At 34.8% G+C, this 12819-nt stretch overlaps 2 protein-coding genes across 4 annotated transcripts; one reads left to right on the top strand and one right to left on the bottom strand.

The window, feature by feature from the left end:
- Positions 1-760: 760 nt before the first annotated feature.
- On the bottom strand, positions 761-7526 carry gdpd1 (glycerophosphodiester phosphodiesterase domain containing 1). 2 transcript variants are annotated; one of them, XM_042739291.1, is made up of 10 exons: positions 7039-7526; positions 6325-6367; positions 5929-6064; positions 5740-5785; positions 4997-5118; positions 4766-4855; positions 4544-4677; positions 2980-3039; positions 2689-2740; positions 761-2502 (listed from the first exon to the last, which is right to left on the bottom strand). In XM_042739291.1, the coding sequence occupies exons 1-10, from the start codon at positions 7172-7174 to the stop codon at positions 2371-2373; spliced, it is 951 nt and encodes a 316-aa protein (XP_042595225.1). In that variant the 5' UTR covers positions 7175-7526; the 3' UTR covers positions 761-2370. The 2 variants fall into 2 exon arrangements, with proteins under 2 accessions (XP_042595225.1, XP_042595226.1); XM_042739292.1 differs by lacking the exon at positions 7039-7526 and adding an exon at positions 6668-6806.
- On the top strand, positions 6999-12706 carry tmem120ab (transmembrane protein 120Ab). 2 transcript variants are annotated; one of them, XM_042739289.1, is made up of 14 exons: positions 6999-7124; positions 8607-8682; positions 8899-9007; positions 9085-9203; positions 9304-9420; positions 9520-9579; positions 9955-10050; positions 10133-10222; positions 10398-10463; positions 11498-11559; positions 11675-11767; positions 11838-11902; positions 12045-12113; positions 12380-12706. In XM_042739289.1, exons 3-14 carry the CDS (start codon positions 8939-8941, stop codon positions 12488-12490), a joined length of 1017 nt encoding a protein of 338 aa, XP_042595223.1. In that variant the 5' UTR covers positions 6999-7124; positions 8607-8682; positions 8899-8938; the 3' UTR covers positions 12491-12706. The 2 variants fall into 2 exon arrangements, with proteins under 2 accessions (XP_042595223.1, XP_042595222.1); XM_042739288.1 differs by lacking the exons at positions 6999-7124; positions 8607-8682 and having other exon boundaries at positions 8714-9007.
- Positions 12707-12819: the final 113 nt, after the last annotated feature.

Raw genomic sequence — 12819 nt, 5'->3', positions numbered from 1 at the left:
TCACCTACAACGCGAATGACAGCTGCTTCCACCAATCACTGAGGCGCAGAGGCATAGCAACACTACGCTGATTGGACAGAACGTGAAAAAAATCAACCAATCATTATTAAGGCTGGTATCTACCTGCAGCGCTGACTGAGTTTAGGCAGAACTTGTCGTCAAAATCTAATTTGTTCGTTTAGTATATATTTCACTTTGGGAAATGATGGTACAACCTGCTTCATCGTGTTCATTCTTTGACGAAATCGTTTTAAAGTCCTACCAAATACAACCATGTAAGTATATTCTTAATTTGAAACTTTTTAAACAACACCTTGAAGTACTACTAATCTAAACTCATTAGGAAATAGCAGGAAGACATACAGTATAATCTATAACAAGCAGTTACAAGTACGTTTGAAGACGTTTTCATGTTCCATACATTATTTATATGATGTTATGCCGTAATATACGTGTAAAGTGATATGATACTTTCACAAACAGTGCTAATATTTCATACGTGTTTGTTTGGTTGGTTAGTTGAAGCAAGTTTTAGTTATTATCATAGAGCGCCCCCTTCTGGTCAAAATGCGTTTTTTCCAGTTAAGGTATGTTTTTTAAGTAACACATTTGTATCCAGTGTTGAACTTTGTGTAAATGTTAAACTAGTGACAGTTTGGAAAGTGTGCTTTAAGAGATACTGTAAAAGTTTACAGGCCCAAAAGAGTTTTATGGGAGTATGTAATTTGACAGCCTATAATAACACTAAGGCAAGACATAGTCTGTTTAAATTTGTTTATAAAATATATTCATTGACAGTATATTCACAAATCCAAGCAGAACTGTGCTTCTGATACCAAATATTCTCTATAATAACTAACCTTTGAATTACAGTACCATCATTTACAAATAAAACAGTGCACTGAATTCATACACAACCATTGAAAGTGGCTTGGAGAAAATATGAACTAGAAAATTAAACACAGCACAGAGCTACTGTACTTGTATACACGTCACAAAAGAGGGAAAAATTTGAATTCCACAAATGCTCGATTATCTAAAAGTCTTAAGATTAATTCTGTTCAGGCGTGAGTTACTGTCATGTCAGTTTGTAATGCATTCTGTTTTTCCTTAAGAGAGTGAAAAAATGTTTCTGTTTACCGTCTCCCTTTCAATACAGCAAAACCACTAGCATTTTAAAGATAAACCCTTTTCCTGTCCTAGCAAAAGTACATTCAAATGGCACATGAACACTATACACTACATTTGTTTGTGACCCTTTTTATAGTCCAACACAACTTATTTCATCAGTGTATAATATACATAACCAGTCAAAAGCTTGGACACACTCGACTGACATTGTTTTTCATGACAACAAAAACTTTTGACCCAAAGGTTATTGCTTGAATACATGAAAATTATTTTAAAGACAAATATTAAGTTTCCCTATGCATGCAATTGGTTACAAATTTTACCTAATATTTATTGTATTATTATTATCATTATGAGTTGGATTAGATATTAAATGAAAGCAGAAACAAGTTTTGAAGCAGCTCAAAATATAAGCTTTCTCTTGTATGAAATGTTTTTAAATTTTAATGGTACATAATTACAATACTTCCTTTAATATTATACATAGTAATGCTGACATAGTAACATTGAAGATTGAGTTGGTGTGTTAAAACTTCTGACTGGTCATATATTTAACTACACTTAACACTTCAAGCAATAGTGAGGCATCTTTTCAGCCACAACTTATCTCAAAATTGACATAATCTCTTATTGTCAAAAGAAACAAATTCACAAAAACAAAATATACATGTCAAATCAAACCACAGAGTAAACATGAAAATACTGAATGCCTTCTGATCAACAATCCCATAGTACACCCCTGAAACTAGTATTTATTTTTAGTGCCCTGGAAAAACTTCAGTAGCTTCGGTCTCGAAATTTAGACAGTTGACTCTTTAGTGAGTTTAGTGTTATTGCAGAAACTGACGCACAGCAAGTACTGGTGGGATTTACATCCTCACATTGTACTAAAAATACAATGAAAGTGCCTGTAGAAAAAACCTCATAGAAATGTCATGATGATCATGACACCATCCCAACATGATTGATAACTCATCATAACCTTAGCCTCTTATAAAGCCTCCTGCCTTTTATGGATAACATGTATTGCTATGGACTTAAAGCAACAGAAGTATTTTATGACAACCTGTTTGGTTTAAAATGGCTCTGACGCTGATTTCAGATCAATGCAGAACTGATAGCTGCCACTTCTACACTTATAGACATAAACATCAAAGAATGTTGGGTAATTAAAAGGCCCATTTAGAAGCCAAATATCAGTGGAAAAGGATATTCATTGTGTACTTTGGCTGACAAGTCTTATTTAAGAGTGTAGTTGTTTTTCTCTATAAACTCCTTTAGCTTGGTGGGATAGTCTGTCATAATCCCTGTAGCCCCAAGGTCAAAGGCACGTTTAAAGTCCTCCTCGTCGTTCAGCACCCAGACATACACCTGCGGTTGAAAAAAGGAAAAAACAAAGACCAGTGGAAAAGTCCCATGATGACATTCCAGTCAAGAGCGAAATCCCATTTAAAGCTCCTGCCATCTGCTCACGCACATCACAGCACTCAAAGCAATGCTTAAGCATAAAGATCAAGTGGTGTATGACCTAAATCTCATTTGGAGATTAGCACTCACCTGTATTCCTCTGCTCGTCAGATGATTGAATAATTCTTTTCTCATGAGGAGCCTGAAAATACATTCATATAAGTGTAATTCTAGCATATTTACGACTCTAGCAAGTATTAGAATAACATGGCTAAGCTTAAGCGTTTCTTTATGCTTGTAATTACTTTCATCACTAAGGCCAGAATGTGCAAAAACTCTAAAGGCGGCAGTTAACTACTTTCCACTAAAGAAACACATAAACCGTGTTAAGTAAATATTTAAGTAAAAGGTTTATTGAGGTCAGAGAGCACATAAACTTACGTGTCTGCCAGCCATATTATGAAACGCTGACTCCGTGTCTGACGCTCAGGATCTTTGAGTCTACGAGAAACCAAATCTTTATCACTTCTCAGATTTCCAACAAAAAATGTCTAGCAAAGCACTAGTTTTGTGAGCATACAAAGTTCGTCTGCTGAGCCTGAATGTACGAAGGACCAAATCTAAAGATTTATTTTTTAAATACTAGAAGAACAACAATAGGAGCATGTACATTATATTTGCACTGGCTTCCTGTTAGTTTTCGTATTGATTTTAAAATTCTCATGCTCACTTATAAGGCCTTGAATAATTTGGCCCCTCAATATTTGTGTGAGCCTTTAACCCCCTACACTCCTACATGTGCTCTACTCTCTTCTGAAGCTGGTCTTTTAACTGTCCAAACAACACGGCTAAAAACTATGGGTGATCTGGCTTTTTCTTCTTTGGCTCCTAAATTGTGGAATTCCCTGCCCTCTGAGATAAGGAATGCAGAATCCCTTAGTGTTTTTAAATCCCTTAAAACTTACTTTTTAGGGTAGCTTTTATGTGATTCGTGTGATTACTTCGTTTGTTATTATATTGGCTTTTTTTATTGTTTGGTTAGTTTTTTACTGCCTGCACTGTTATGTGTATCTTTTAATTTCATATTTTTTATGTAAAGCGCTTTGAGATGCTACTAATTTTTGAAGGCGCTATATAAAATAAAGTTTATTATTATTATTATATTGCCAAAAGTATTGGGACTAACCCTTCTAATTAACACATTTGACTACTTAAGTAATATCCATGAGTACAAAGCTTAATGTTAAAGCATATAATGATATTCTAGGGAATTGTGTGCTTCTAATTTTATAGCAACCGTTTGGACAGGACCCTTTTCTATTCTAACATGACAATGCCTCTGTGGATAAGGCAAGGCTCAAAAAGAAATGATTGATTGAGTCAGTGTGGAAGAATTTGATTGGTCTGCAGAAAGCCAATCCTAATCCCAGCTGAACACCTCTGGTGTGACTTTAAATGCAGACCCACCAAACATCAATGACACTATATGGACAAAAGTATTGGGACACCCCCTTCTTTAGAACAGAAAAAGGCACTTCCAAAACTGTGGCAACAGAGATGGAAACATAATTCATGTATTTAAAAATTGTATTTCCATCTTTGTTGCAACAGTTTTGGAACTGTCTAAAATGACTGTACCCATATGTACAAGTCATTGGTGTTTGGTGATGAGTTTTTGGCTCAAGGTCTGCATTTAAAGTCACACCAGAGGTGTTCAGCTGGGTTTCTGCAGACCAGTCAAGTTCTTCCACACTGACTCAATCAATCTTTTTTTTTTAACCTTGCCTTGTCCACAGAGGCATTGTAATGTTAGAACAGAAAAGGGTCCTGTCCAAACTGTTGCTATAAAATTAGAAGCACACCATTCCCTTGAATATCATTGATTTAACATTAAGATTTGTACTTATGGAAATAAATAAAGAAGTCAAATCTGTTCATTAGAAGGGGTGTCCCAATACTTTTGGCAATATAGTGTATGCATGACTAAAATGCATATGTTGCTCACTTGGAAATTATTGAAGGCATGGGAATCTCCAGGAATTGTTCCTTAAGCGGGACGAAGGGCAGGAGGCCTGTGTAGAAAAGACCGAGTAACAGCAGCACTCTGGGCAAACTGAACAAGATTGGGATTTGTGGGTTCTACAAAACAAACAGAAAAACGTCAAATATTGACATTTTGCATACTTTATTGTTCAGTTATGTTGTTTACTAATAACCAGTGTATTACCTCTTTGTAACATTTCTTAACGATTTCGTTTCTGGAGTTTCCCCAGACGGTCAGATGCTCCCTGTTGTATTGGACAACCAGCTCGGACACCTGACAGAATAAAGTAAAACTCTATTGTGCTTCTGGTGAACTCATCTCACCAACCTGATTAATTTTAGTGGTGTCAAGCAGCTGCACAGACAGAGGATTGGAGGAAATGAAATATGAGCGGGACAGCAGGGGCCCACAAACCTTCTTGATGAGAGTGTCATTGTTGACCTTGATGTCAATGTTTACAGGGGTTTTTGGGAAAGCTTCAAACACGTCTCTCAGCAGAGGGATGCGTTTGTCATCTCCTCCTTCACAGTAGCACTCTGAAACACATCAGCAATAATGTAATAGTTGGACATACATGTCTTAAACCATTAAATGTATAAAAAACATATCTGAGGAGTTTATACAGTGGCTGAAATACCAAAACCACATGTGCATCTGTTTTGGATTTCAATTGAGTAAAAAGATGAACTGAAATTTGAGTGAAAATATGAACCGAAAAGTAGAAAAGGAATTAAAGGGCCATCTGTACAAAGGATCACATGATCAACGATTTGTGACAAAGAAATGGATCCGAAAAAGTTTTTTGTATTCATTTTGCATTATGACATTTACATATAACTTATTTATTTATTTACTGTATTTATTTGAATACTACAACTTTGTTTCCAGTATTCAAATACACTATACAATTTAATTTAAACAAATTTTAAATAAAAATTATTGGAGTACATTTTACAAGAAAATACTTTTTACTTGTCTTTTTACTTCAAATTTAATGATTAATTCAATTTGTTATTTCTTTGTAATTATTCATCAAATTTACTAGCTATTTCTAAGCGAAGCCATTTTTTCAGTTTAGATTTTCAATCCCAGATTTTTAAGGTGGTCTTAGTTTTGTACTTCAGATTTGTTGAACATTACCTGGACTGAACACTCACCTCGTTTGAAAGACACACCAAGCTTACAAAGGTAAGGTGGAAGATCCTAAGAAGACAAACACACACAAACACTTTCAGAATACAGCATATATTTACATGCTGAGTTTAAGGCCTACTACAAATTAGTCAAGCCTTGAAACATTTAGACTGCTATTGAGAAAAGAGGAGTTTTGAAGTTTCTCTACTCACAGCATAAGCCACATCTGAAATGTATGCATTAATTCCAGTCGACCGCTTCAGGTTGGAATCGTGCAACACCACCACCTGCTCATCCTTGGTCAAATGACAGTCCAGCTCCAACATGTCAGTGCCCAGTTGAACAGCACTGAGGAAGAAGAAAATGTACAACAGATGGGTTAAGGTTAAGGGAGCATCTGTTCTTAAATCATGAACATGAAGATTTTCATCCAGGGTTGCGTTTCCCAAAAGCATCGTAAGCTTAAGTAGATTGTAGACCCATTGAAACCAGTGGTTCTACGATCAATGTAGGCTTACGATGCTTTTTGGAAACGCCGTCCTGATCCTCGTAAAAATCACAATTTTGTCATCAACTCATAATGCCACTTGGCCAACTGAGAAACTCACTGCCTGAAGGCTGCCATTGTGTTCTCCAAGTTCTCACCAGCTCCTGGAGATAAGGAAAAACATTAATAGCAGTCCTTGGTATTTGCTTTTGTAAGTCAACTAAATTACTTCAAGTGGTGTTTATGTTGAGACTACATTTATTTTCTGCAGTATTCCAAGGTTCACAGTCCACACTACAGTGTGTAGTCAATAAAGTCAATGATGAACCCTCTGAACCAACACTGGCCCAACATGAAGGTATTATGAAATATGACTTAAAGATAAAAAACAGGCTTTCCATTACATAGAAGACAAAAATGTTCTAAGTGCATGACTATAAGGTAGCAATGTTATGACTTCCTACCTAGTCAGCATTTTGTAGGCTACATCACAGCTCTTATTGAAAGTGAAAGTGAATTGACGTGGCTAAGTATGTTGCCCCATACTCGGAATTTGTGTCCTGCATTCAACCCATCCAAGTGCACCCAGAGCAGCGGGGCTTCAGTGCCTCGCTCAAGGGTCTCACCTGGTATTGAAGGTGGAAAGAGCGCTGGTTATTCACTCCCCCACCGACAATTCCTGCCGGACTTGAGACTCGAACCTGCAACCCTCGGGTTACAAGAACGACCCTCTATCCATTAGGCCACAGAGTACAAGGAAAAATAGTGATTGGGTAAACGATGAAAAGCCTCGGACAGCTGTAGACGTGATAAGCAGGGTTAGTCAGTCACTCACCGCCGCGGTGTGAGATGTGTCTGCTCCGGAAGGCTTCTTTCTTTCGCCGATGCAGCAGAGACGGACACTTGAGCAATAACGCCGAGGTGAGCACGTATCCGGTAACCGTAGATAAAACATAAACTGCGGCGCACATTTTTACTTTTATCAGTCGGACAAGCAAGTCAGTCCTCTTAAGCCACTTATATAACTACAATTAATTGAAAAGTGACATGAAACGCGACAGTCTCTGCAGAAATCAACGCACAGGCCGGTATCATCAAGCACCGCTGGCCAGCTGCCGCCGCCGCGCGTTAACAGCGATCAGAAGAAAGCCGAGTGAAGCTTTAAGGCAGCGCATGTAGTGTCAGTAAGATTAAATCCTTCTTTATTTGTACCGTCATGCATTTCTCTGTTAACCCACCCATGGGCTTGCAGCCCAATGTTTCTTGACAGGCCACCCCCCTGCGCAGTTTACATATTGCTCAGGTCAGAAATAATAATACTACAGTCGCAGCAACGCGCATGTGCACTACAAGCGTCTGATGACGCGAGTGAACGCAAGAGGATGCTCATAGACAAATAGTCCTTCGTGTCAGATCCATTCCACTTTAAACAAAAAGTTTAAACTGTTTTCCTTTACAACAACGGGTCAGTGAAAGAAAATTAAAGGGATAGTTCACCCAAAAATGAAAATTCTGGCATTATTTAGGCCTGCTGACACTCAAGTTGTTCTTCATTCTGAACTCAAAAGAAGATATTTTGAAGATTGTTTGTAAGCAAACATTTAATGGTAGCCATTGACTTGATACTATGAAAGTCAATGGCTACCGTCTCCTGTTTGCTCACAAACAATCTTCAAAAATAGTTATTTTATATTCAACAGGAAACTCACTCATAACATCAATATATATATTGTTATATAATATATATATATATATATATATATATATATATATATATATATATATATATATATATATATATATATATATATATATATTATATAACAATATATATTGTTATTGGGTGAATTTTTTAAATGAATGTTGTTTAATCTTTTCATGTCTAAATGAAATACCCTTATTTGTGTGATTTTGTAATTTTCTAGCATTAAATATAAAACATCAAAATTGTCAGTAAATAAAAAAAGTTTACAAACTATTGTTAGTTTTTGTGATATAATTTATCTTTTTATGTGACATATCTAATAGGTATCTTATACGTCTAATGTTTTAAAAATGAAATAAGTTAATGGGACACAAAATGAATTGAAATGACAGTGAAATGGAAATGCTACTCCGTTAAAGATGTTAAAACAAAATTCTCTGTATTGCACTTGAATGCTGGTATGATGTAAGGTGACAGGCGTTACAGTATCTCTTGACTAAAGTTCAAGATCTCATTGTTTCAGCCGTTCAAGTGTTCTTTTACATCAATGGAATTTATGAGGGATTATTGGATTATGCAACCAAGGCATGAGACTTCAGCATGAATGACTTGACTCTGTTCTCTAAAGTAATAACCTATTTAGATATGCAATATAATGTCTGTAATCAACACAATTCAACCTTTTTTTCCTTCCATAGATCAGAATTCACTATGTGGCTCTAAATATGTAGCCCTTCCTATAAATTGCAAGCAACTGAAGCAAGTGTGTCAAAGGTCAGTCAATTTGGTCTGTCAAAGTTCACTACAAAGTTCAAGCCTATATTGCAATCACAACGAAATCAGATATACGACAAAGTTTCTCAACTGAAATGCTTCTAAACTGAAGCTCTCTTTAAATACAGCATAGAAATCAGCATTTTAGACATTGCTGTGTTTCCATCACAGTTTTTTTTATTATTATTACTGAATTTGCCTTGTAATCTAAAAAAGAGGATCCTGGTTAGAATAGCTGTACCTGATAAAGTTCTACATGTCGACAGCACTTGCAAAAGCCCTTCAAGAATGCAAGTTTCAGGAGAAAGAATTGCAGCAGCTTCAGGTAAATGGATTTCTGAATTTGTTCTGAATGTCCATATAACAATAGACCTTCACTAAATAAAGCATTTCTGCGTCCAGGAGACCCATCGGCTTTACCTGCAGAAGCTAGAGGAAGTCTCCAAACTTCAAAAGAGCTTTGCTGCCTCCATTGCTCGACAGAAAAAGAATTTAAAAGAGAATTTAAAGGCTTTGATTAAGTAAACAAAAAGTGTTTATTTTTTGTCATTTTTGTTGTGCTGAAACTTTATTGAAATTTATTGTTGCCTGTTACTGTGCAATTTCTGTTCCCAATCAAAGGTTTAATAAAGGACTGACAGAAGAGGAGAAGAATGAGGTTAAGGAGGCCAAAGATCACATCCAAAATATGCAGAGCCTAATCTTTCAAATGGAAGCATTTCTTCCTAAGAAAAATGGGTACTGAAAGATTGTTCAAATGAAAGGTTGTTTCTTCTAAGCTTTGTTATCAGAAGCTGTAGATGCATATTATTTGTTATTTTTGCTTATCTTTTCAAGGATTTATCTCAATCTTGTCCTTGGAAGTATGAATGTCAACCTTCCAAGCAAAGAGGCCAAGTAAGCACCAAAAAAATATATATTTTAAATATATTTCAAATGTACTTACAGGTATACTGAATATCAATAGATTTGTAACTTTAAGTTAACTTTATGCATGCATAATACATTTATTTTTCATAAGACATTAAGGCTTGTTTCCAGAGAATATATCTGGAGTTTTCTTGCACCATTTGCATTTGGCAAATAGGTTTTGTGTCTAATGTATAATTCAAAAACTAAATTATATTTATCTAAACAAAGAATTTACAACAAAATAGAATATTAACTCATTCGCATTTAAACGTTAAATAAATAAATACATTAATTTCTTTCAGCTTTTGTAGAATACAGTCTTGAATACGTCATCTTATACCTGTAAACTTTTTATTGTAGAGAAGAATACAAGGATGAGTATGAAAGGTTCAAGCTGTATGTGACTGTGACTTTTTTCCTGCTGACCTTCGCTTGTCGCTTCTTCATCACTAACAGGTAAGACTGAGTTCACACAGGTCTGTCTGACACACTTTCCCTCACATCACATTTCATGCCTGTCTTTGTTGTGTGTCTGTAGAGTTGTGGATGCCCTTCTTAACTTCCTGTTGGTTTGGTACTACTGCACACTGACGATTCGTGAAAGCATCCTCATCAGCAATGGATCCAGGTCAGAAACTGTCAGATGAAACTATCTAAGAGACTTTCATGTTTGAAGATGTGACATTGCTGCTGTCACACAAGAAATGTTTGATCAGTAATGGGTTTAATAAGCTGTCTCAAGGCCCTTCTCTTTTTGGCTTGTGCCATCTGTACAACCTTTGATTTAGTTTTTTGTTTTTTAGGATTAAAGGCTGGTGGGTTTTCCACCACTACATTTCCACCTTTCTGTCTGGAGTCATGCTAACCTGGTGAGTCATTTCAAACTATTTATTTCAGACAAGTTACTTAAATTGTAATTTATTGTCATTCACATGCTATTTTTTAGTGTGGTGTACTTTTGAATGAAACCGAATTGTAAATTGTAAGGTGTGTATCAAAGTAAAGTGGCGTTCCCATACTTTCCAAAAGCCCATACAACCAAAGTGACACCAGTGGAAAAAAACAGATATTGCAAAATTATTACATCTTTATTAAATATTAGAAAGACAGCACATCAATTTTGTTCTCCTTAACTGAACTATAACCACACCTAAAACTATTTTAAAATAATATTTTAATAAAATGTAGTATTTCTAATATTTGTAAAGTTGAAATACAATAAAATATAAATATTAGATAAAAATAGCAACAAACTAAAATAAATAATTATAAAATAAAATAATTTATTATATGAATAAGTTGAAAAGTTGAAAAACTAAATTATAAAATTATAATTACTAAATTATAAAATGAAAATCAAAGCTAAACAGGAATGTTAAAAAACAAAAACTTAAAATTGACAAAAGCACATAATGAGCTTAAACTAAAATTACCCAATTTAATAAAATAACAGTATTAAAATAATACTAAAATAACACTGCAGTTGTTTTTTTTTGGAATATTGTTAACGTAAATTATTTAGGAGTTAAATTTTAAACAGGCACATTTTTATGGTGATTTTAAATCAGCATGAGTTATTAGAATAAGTTATTAAAACAAAAAACCTTAAAACATTTTTGCTTCTTGAAATCAAATAAACTTTTACAGAAATAAAATACCATATAAAAATGTAAAACCTTTCAGTTGCCAAGGCAACATTTCCAATTTTTTTTAAATTTAGTTTACAGTATCTTGACGCACTAAACAACTAAAACTAATACTGAAATAAAAAACAGAAAATATAAAAATAAGACTTTACACTAAAATAAGCCTGATCAGCATTAAAACAATACATTTGTTTTGAATCAGTGAATTGCGGCTATTATTGGTTTGCCCTCAAACAACACTTCTGTTGTAAATGTAGGCCAGATGGTGAAACATACCAGTCTTTCAGGAACCAATTTCTGGCCTATTGTTTGTATCAAAGTAAGTGACAAACTCTTCACTGAGACACCACCTTGTAAAACATCTATTGTGGGAAAAATACCAACACTGCAGTACTGAGCGAGTCTGAAGGCAAACGTTTCACCTTCTCTCACAGGCTTTGTGCAGTATCTTCAGTACTACTATCAGAGTGGGTGTCTCTACAGGCTAAAAGCACTGGGAGAAAGACACAACTTGGATTTGACTGTTGGTAAGGATTTCTGGGTTTACAGTATATATCAGTGTAAAGCTTTTTAACTAATAGCTTTTTGTTTACACAGAGGGCTTTCAGTCGTGGATGTGGCGGGGACTGACATTTCTTCTTCCCTTTCTCTTCCTGGGCCACGTAAGTGTTTGTCTATCCTATAGAATATATAAATTCAAAGCATAATTTGTCATATAAAGAATAAAGCTTTGAAAATGGAACAGCATATGAATGGCCTTATGAAAGTAATCATTTATTGTATATCTTGGTCAATGTGTCACAGTTCTGGCAGCTGTGGAACAGTATTTCTCTCTTCAGAAAGGCACAGATGCATGAAAGTAAAGAATGGCAGGTCAGTGTTGTTTTATTATTTCATCATAATGAAATAATAAGGTAAAGCAGCACTATGTAACTTGTTCTGTGGTCAAAATTTGCTAAATGTTTATAATGAGTGAGTACATCATGAATTCATCTTCCAAACCAGCTTTGTCTTATCCCGAATCACTATGGTACGCCAAAAGTTACATAGTGCTGCTTTAAATCCACTCATTATGAATAAATTAAGACAGTGATCTTAAAGTTGCAATAACCTTTCTTTTTCTTTTTCTTTTTTTGCAGGTGTCCATGTGTGGCTTCTGCTTTCTTGTTCTGTTTGTGGGAAACTTTTTCACTACACTTGCAGTCGTCCGTCACAAGCGCAAAAACCAGCAAAAGACCAAGAGTCTGTGATTTTAAAGAGCTTTCATGCAGAAATGTCAAAGTCAACAGACATATTTGTACAAAACATGCACAACAATCCATCTTTAATTTTTTTAGTATCTTTCAGAAAACATGCAGAATGCATTTTGTTAGTATAAAGTGGGATGCTGAACAATCTGTAATAAATTTGTTTGTAGAAGTGGAATTAAAAAAAAAAACGTGAATAAACTATAAAAATGAAAAGTGTTATTTGTTTTATGTGAAATAAATTGAGTAACATATATTAACAAATTAATTATTCCTTAATAATAATGTTACTTATGTAGTATTGCTTAATATTGTTTATTAAATGATTTCAA

This window comes from Cyprinus carpio, chromosome B15 (assembly GCF_018340385.1).
Source record: "Cyprinus carpio isolate SPL01 chromosome B15, ASM1834038v1, whole genome shotgun sequence".
Taxonomy (NCBI): Eukaryota; Metazoa; Chordata; class Actinopteri; order Cypriniformes; family Cyprinidae; genus Cyprinus; species Cyprinus carpio.
Note: the sequence above shows the minus strand (reverse complement) of the source record. Positions and strands in the feature narration are given on the sequence as shown.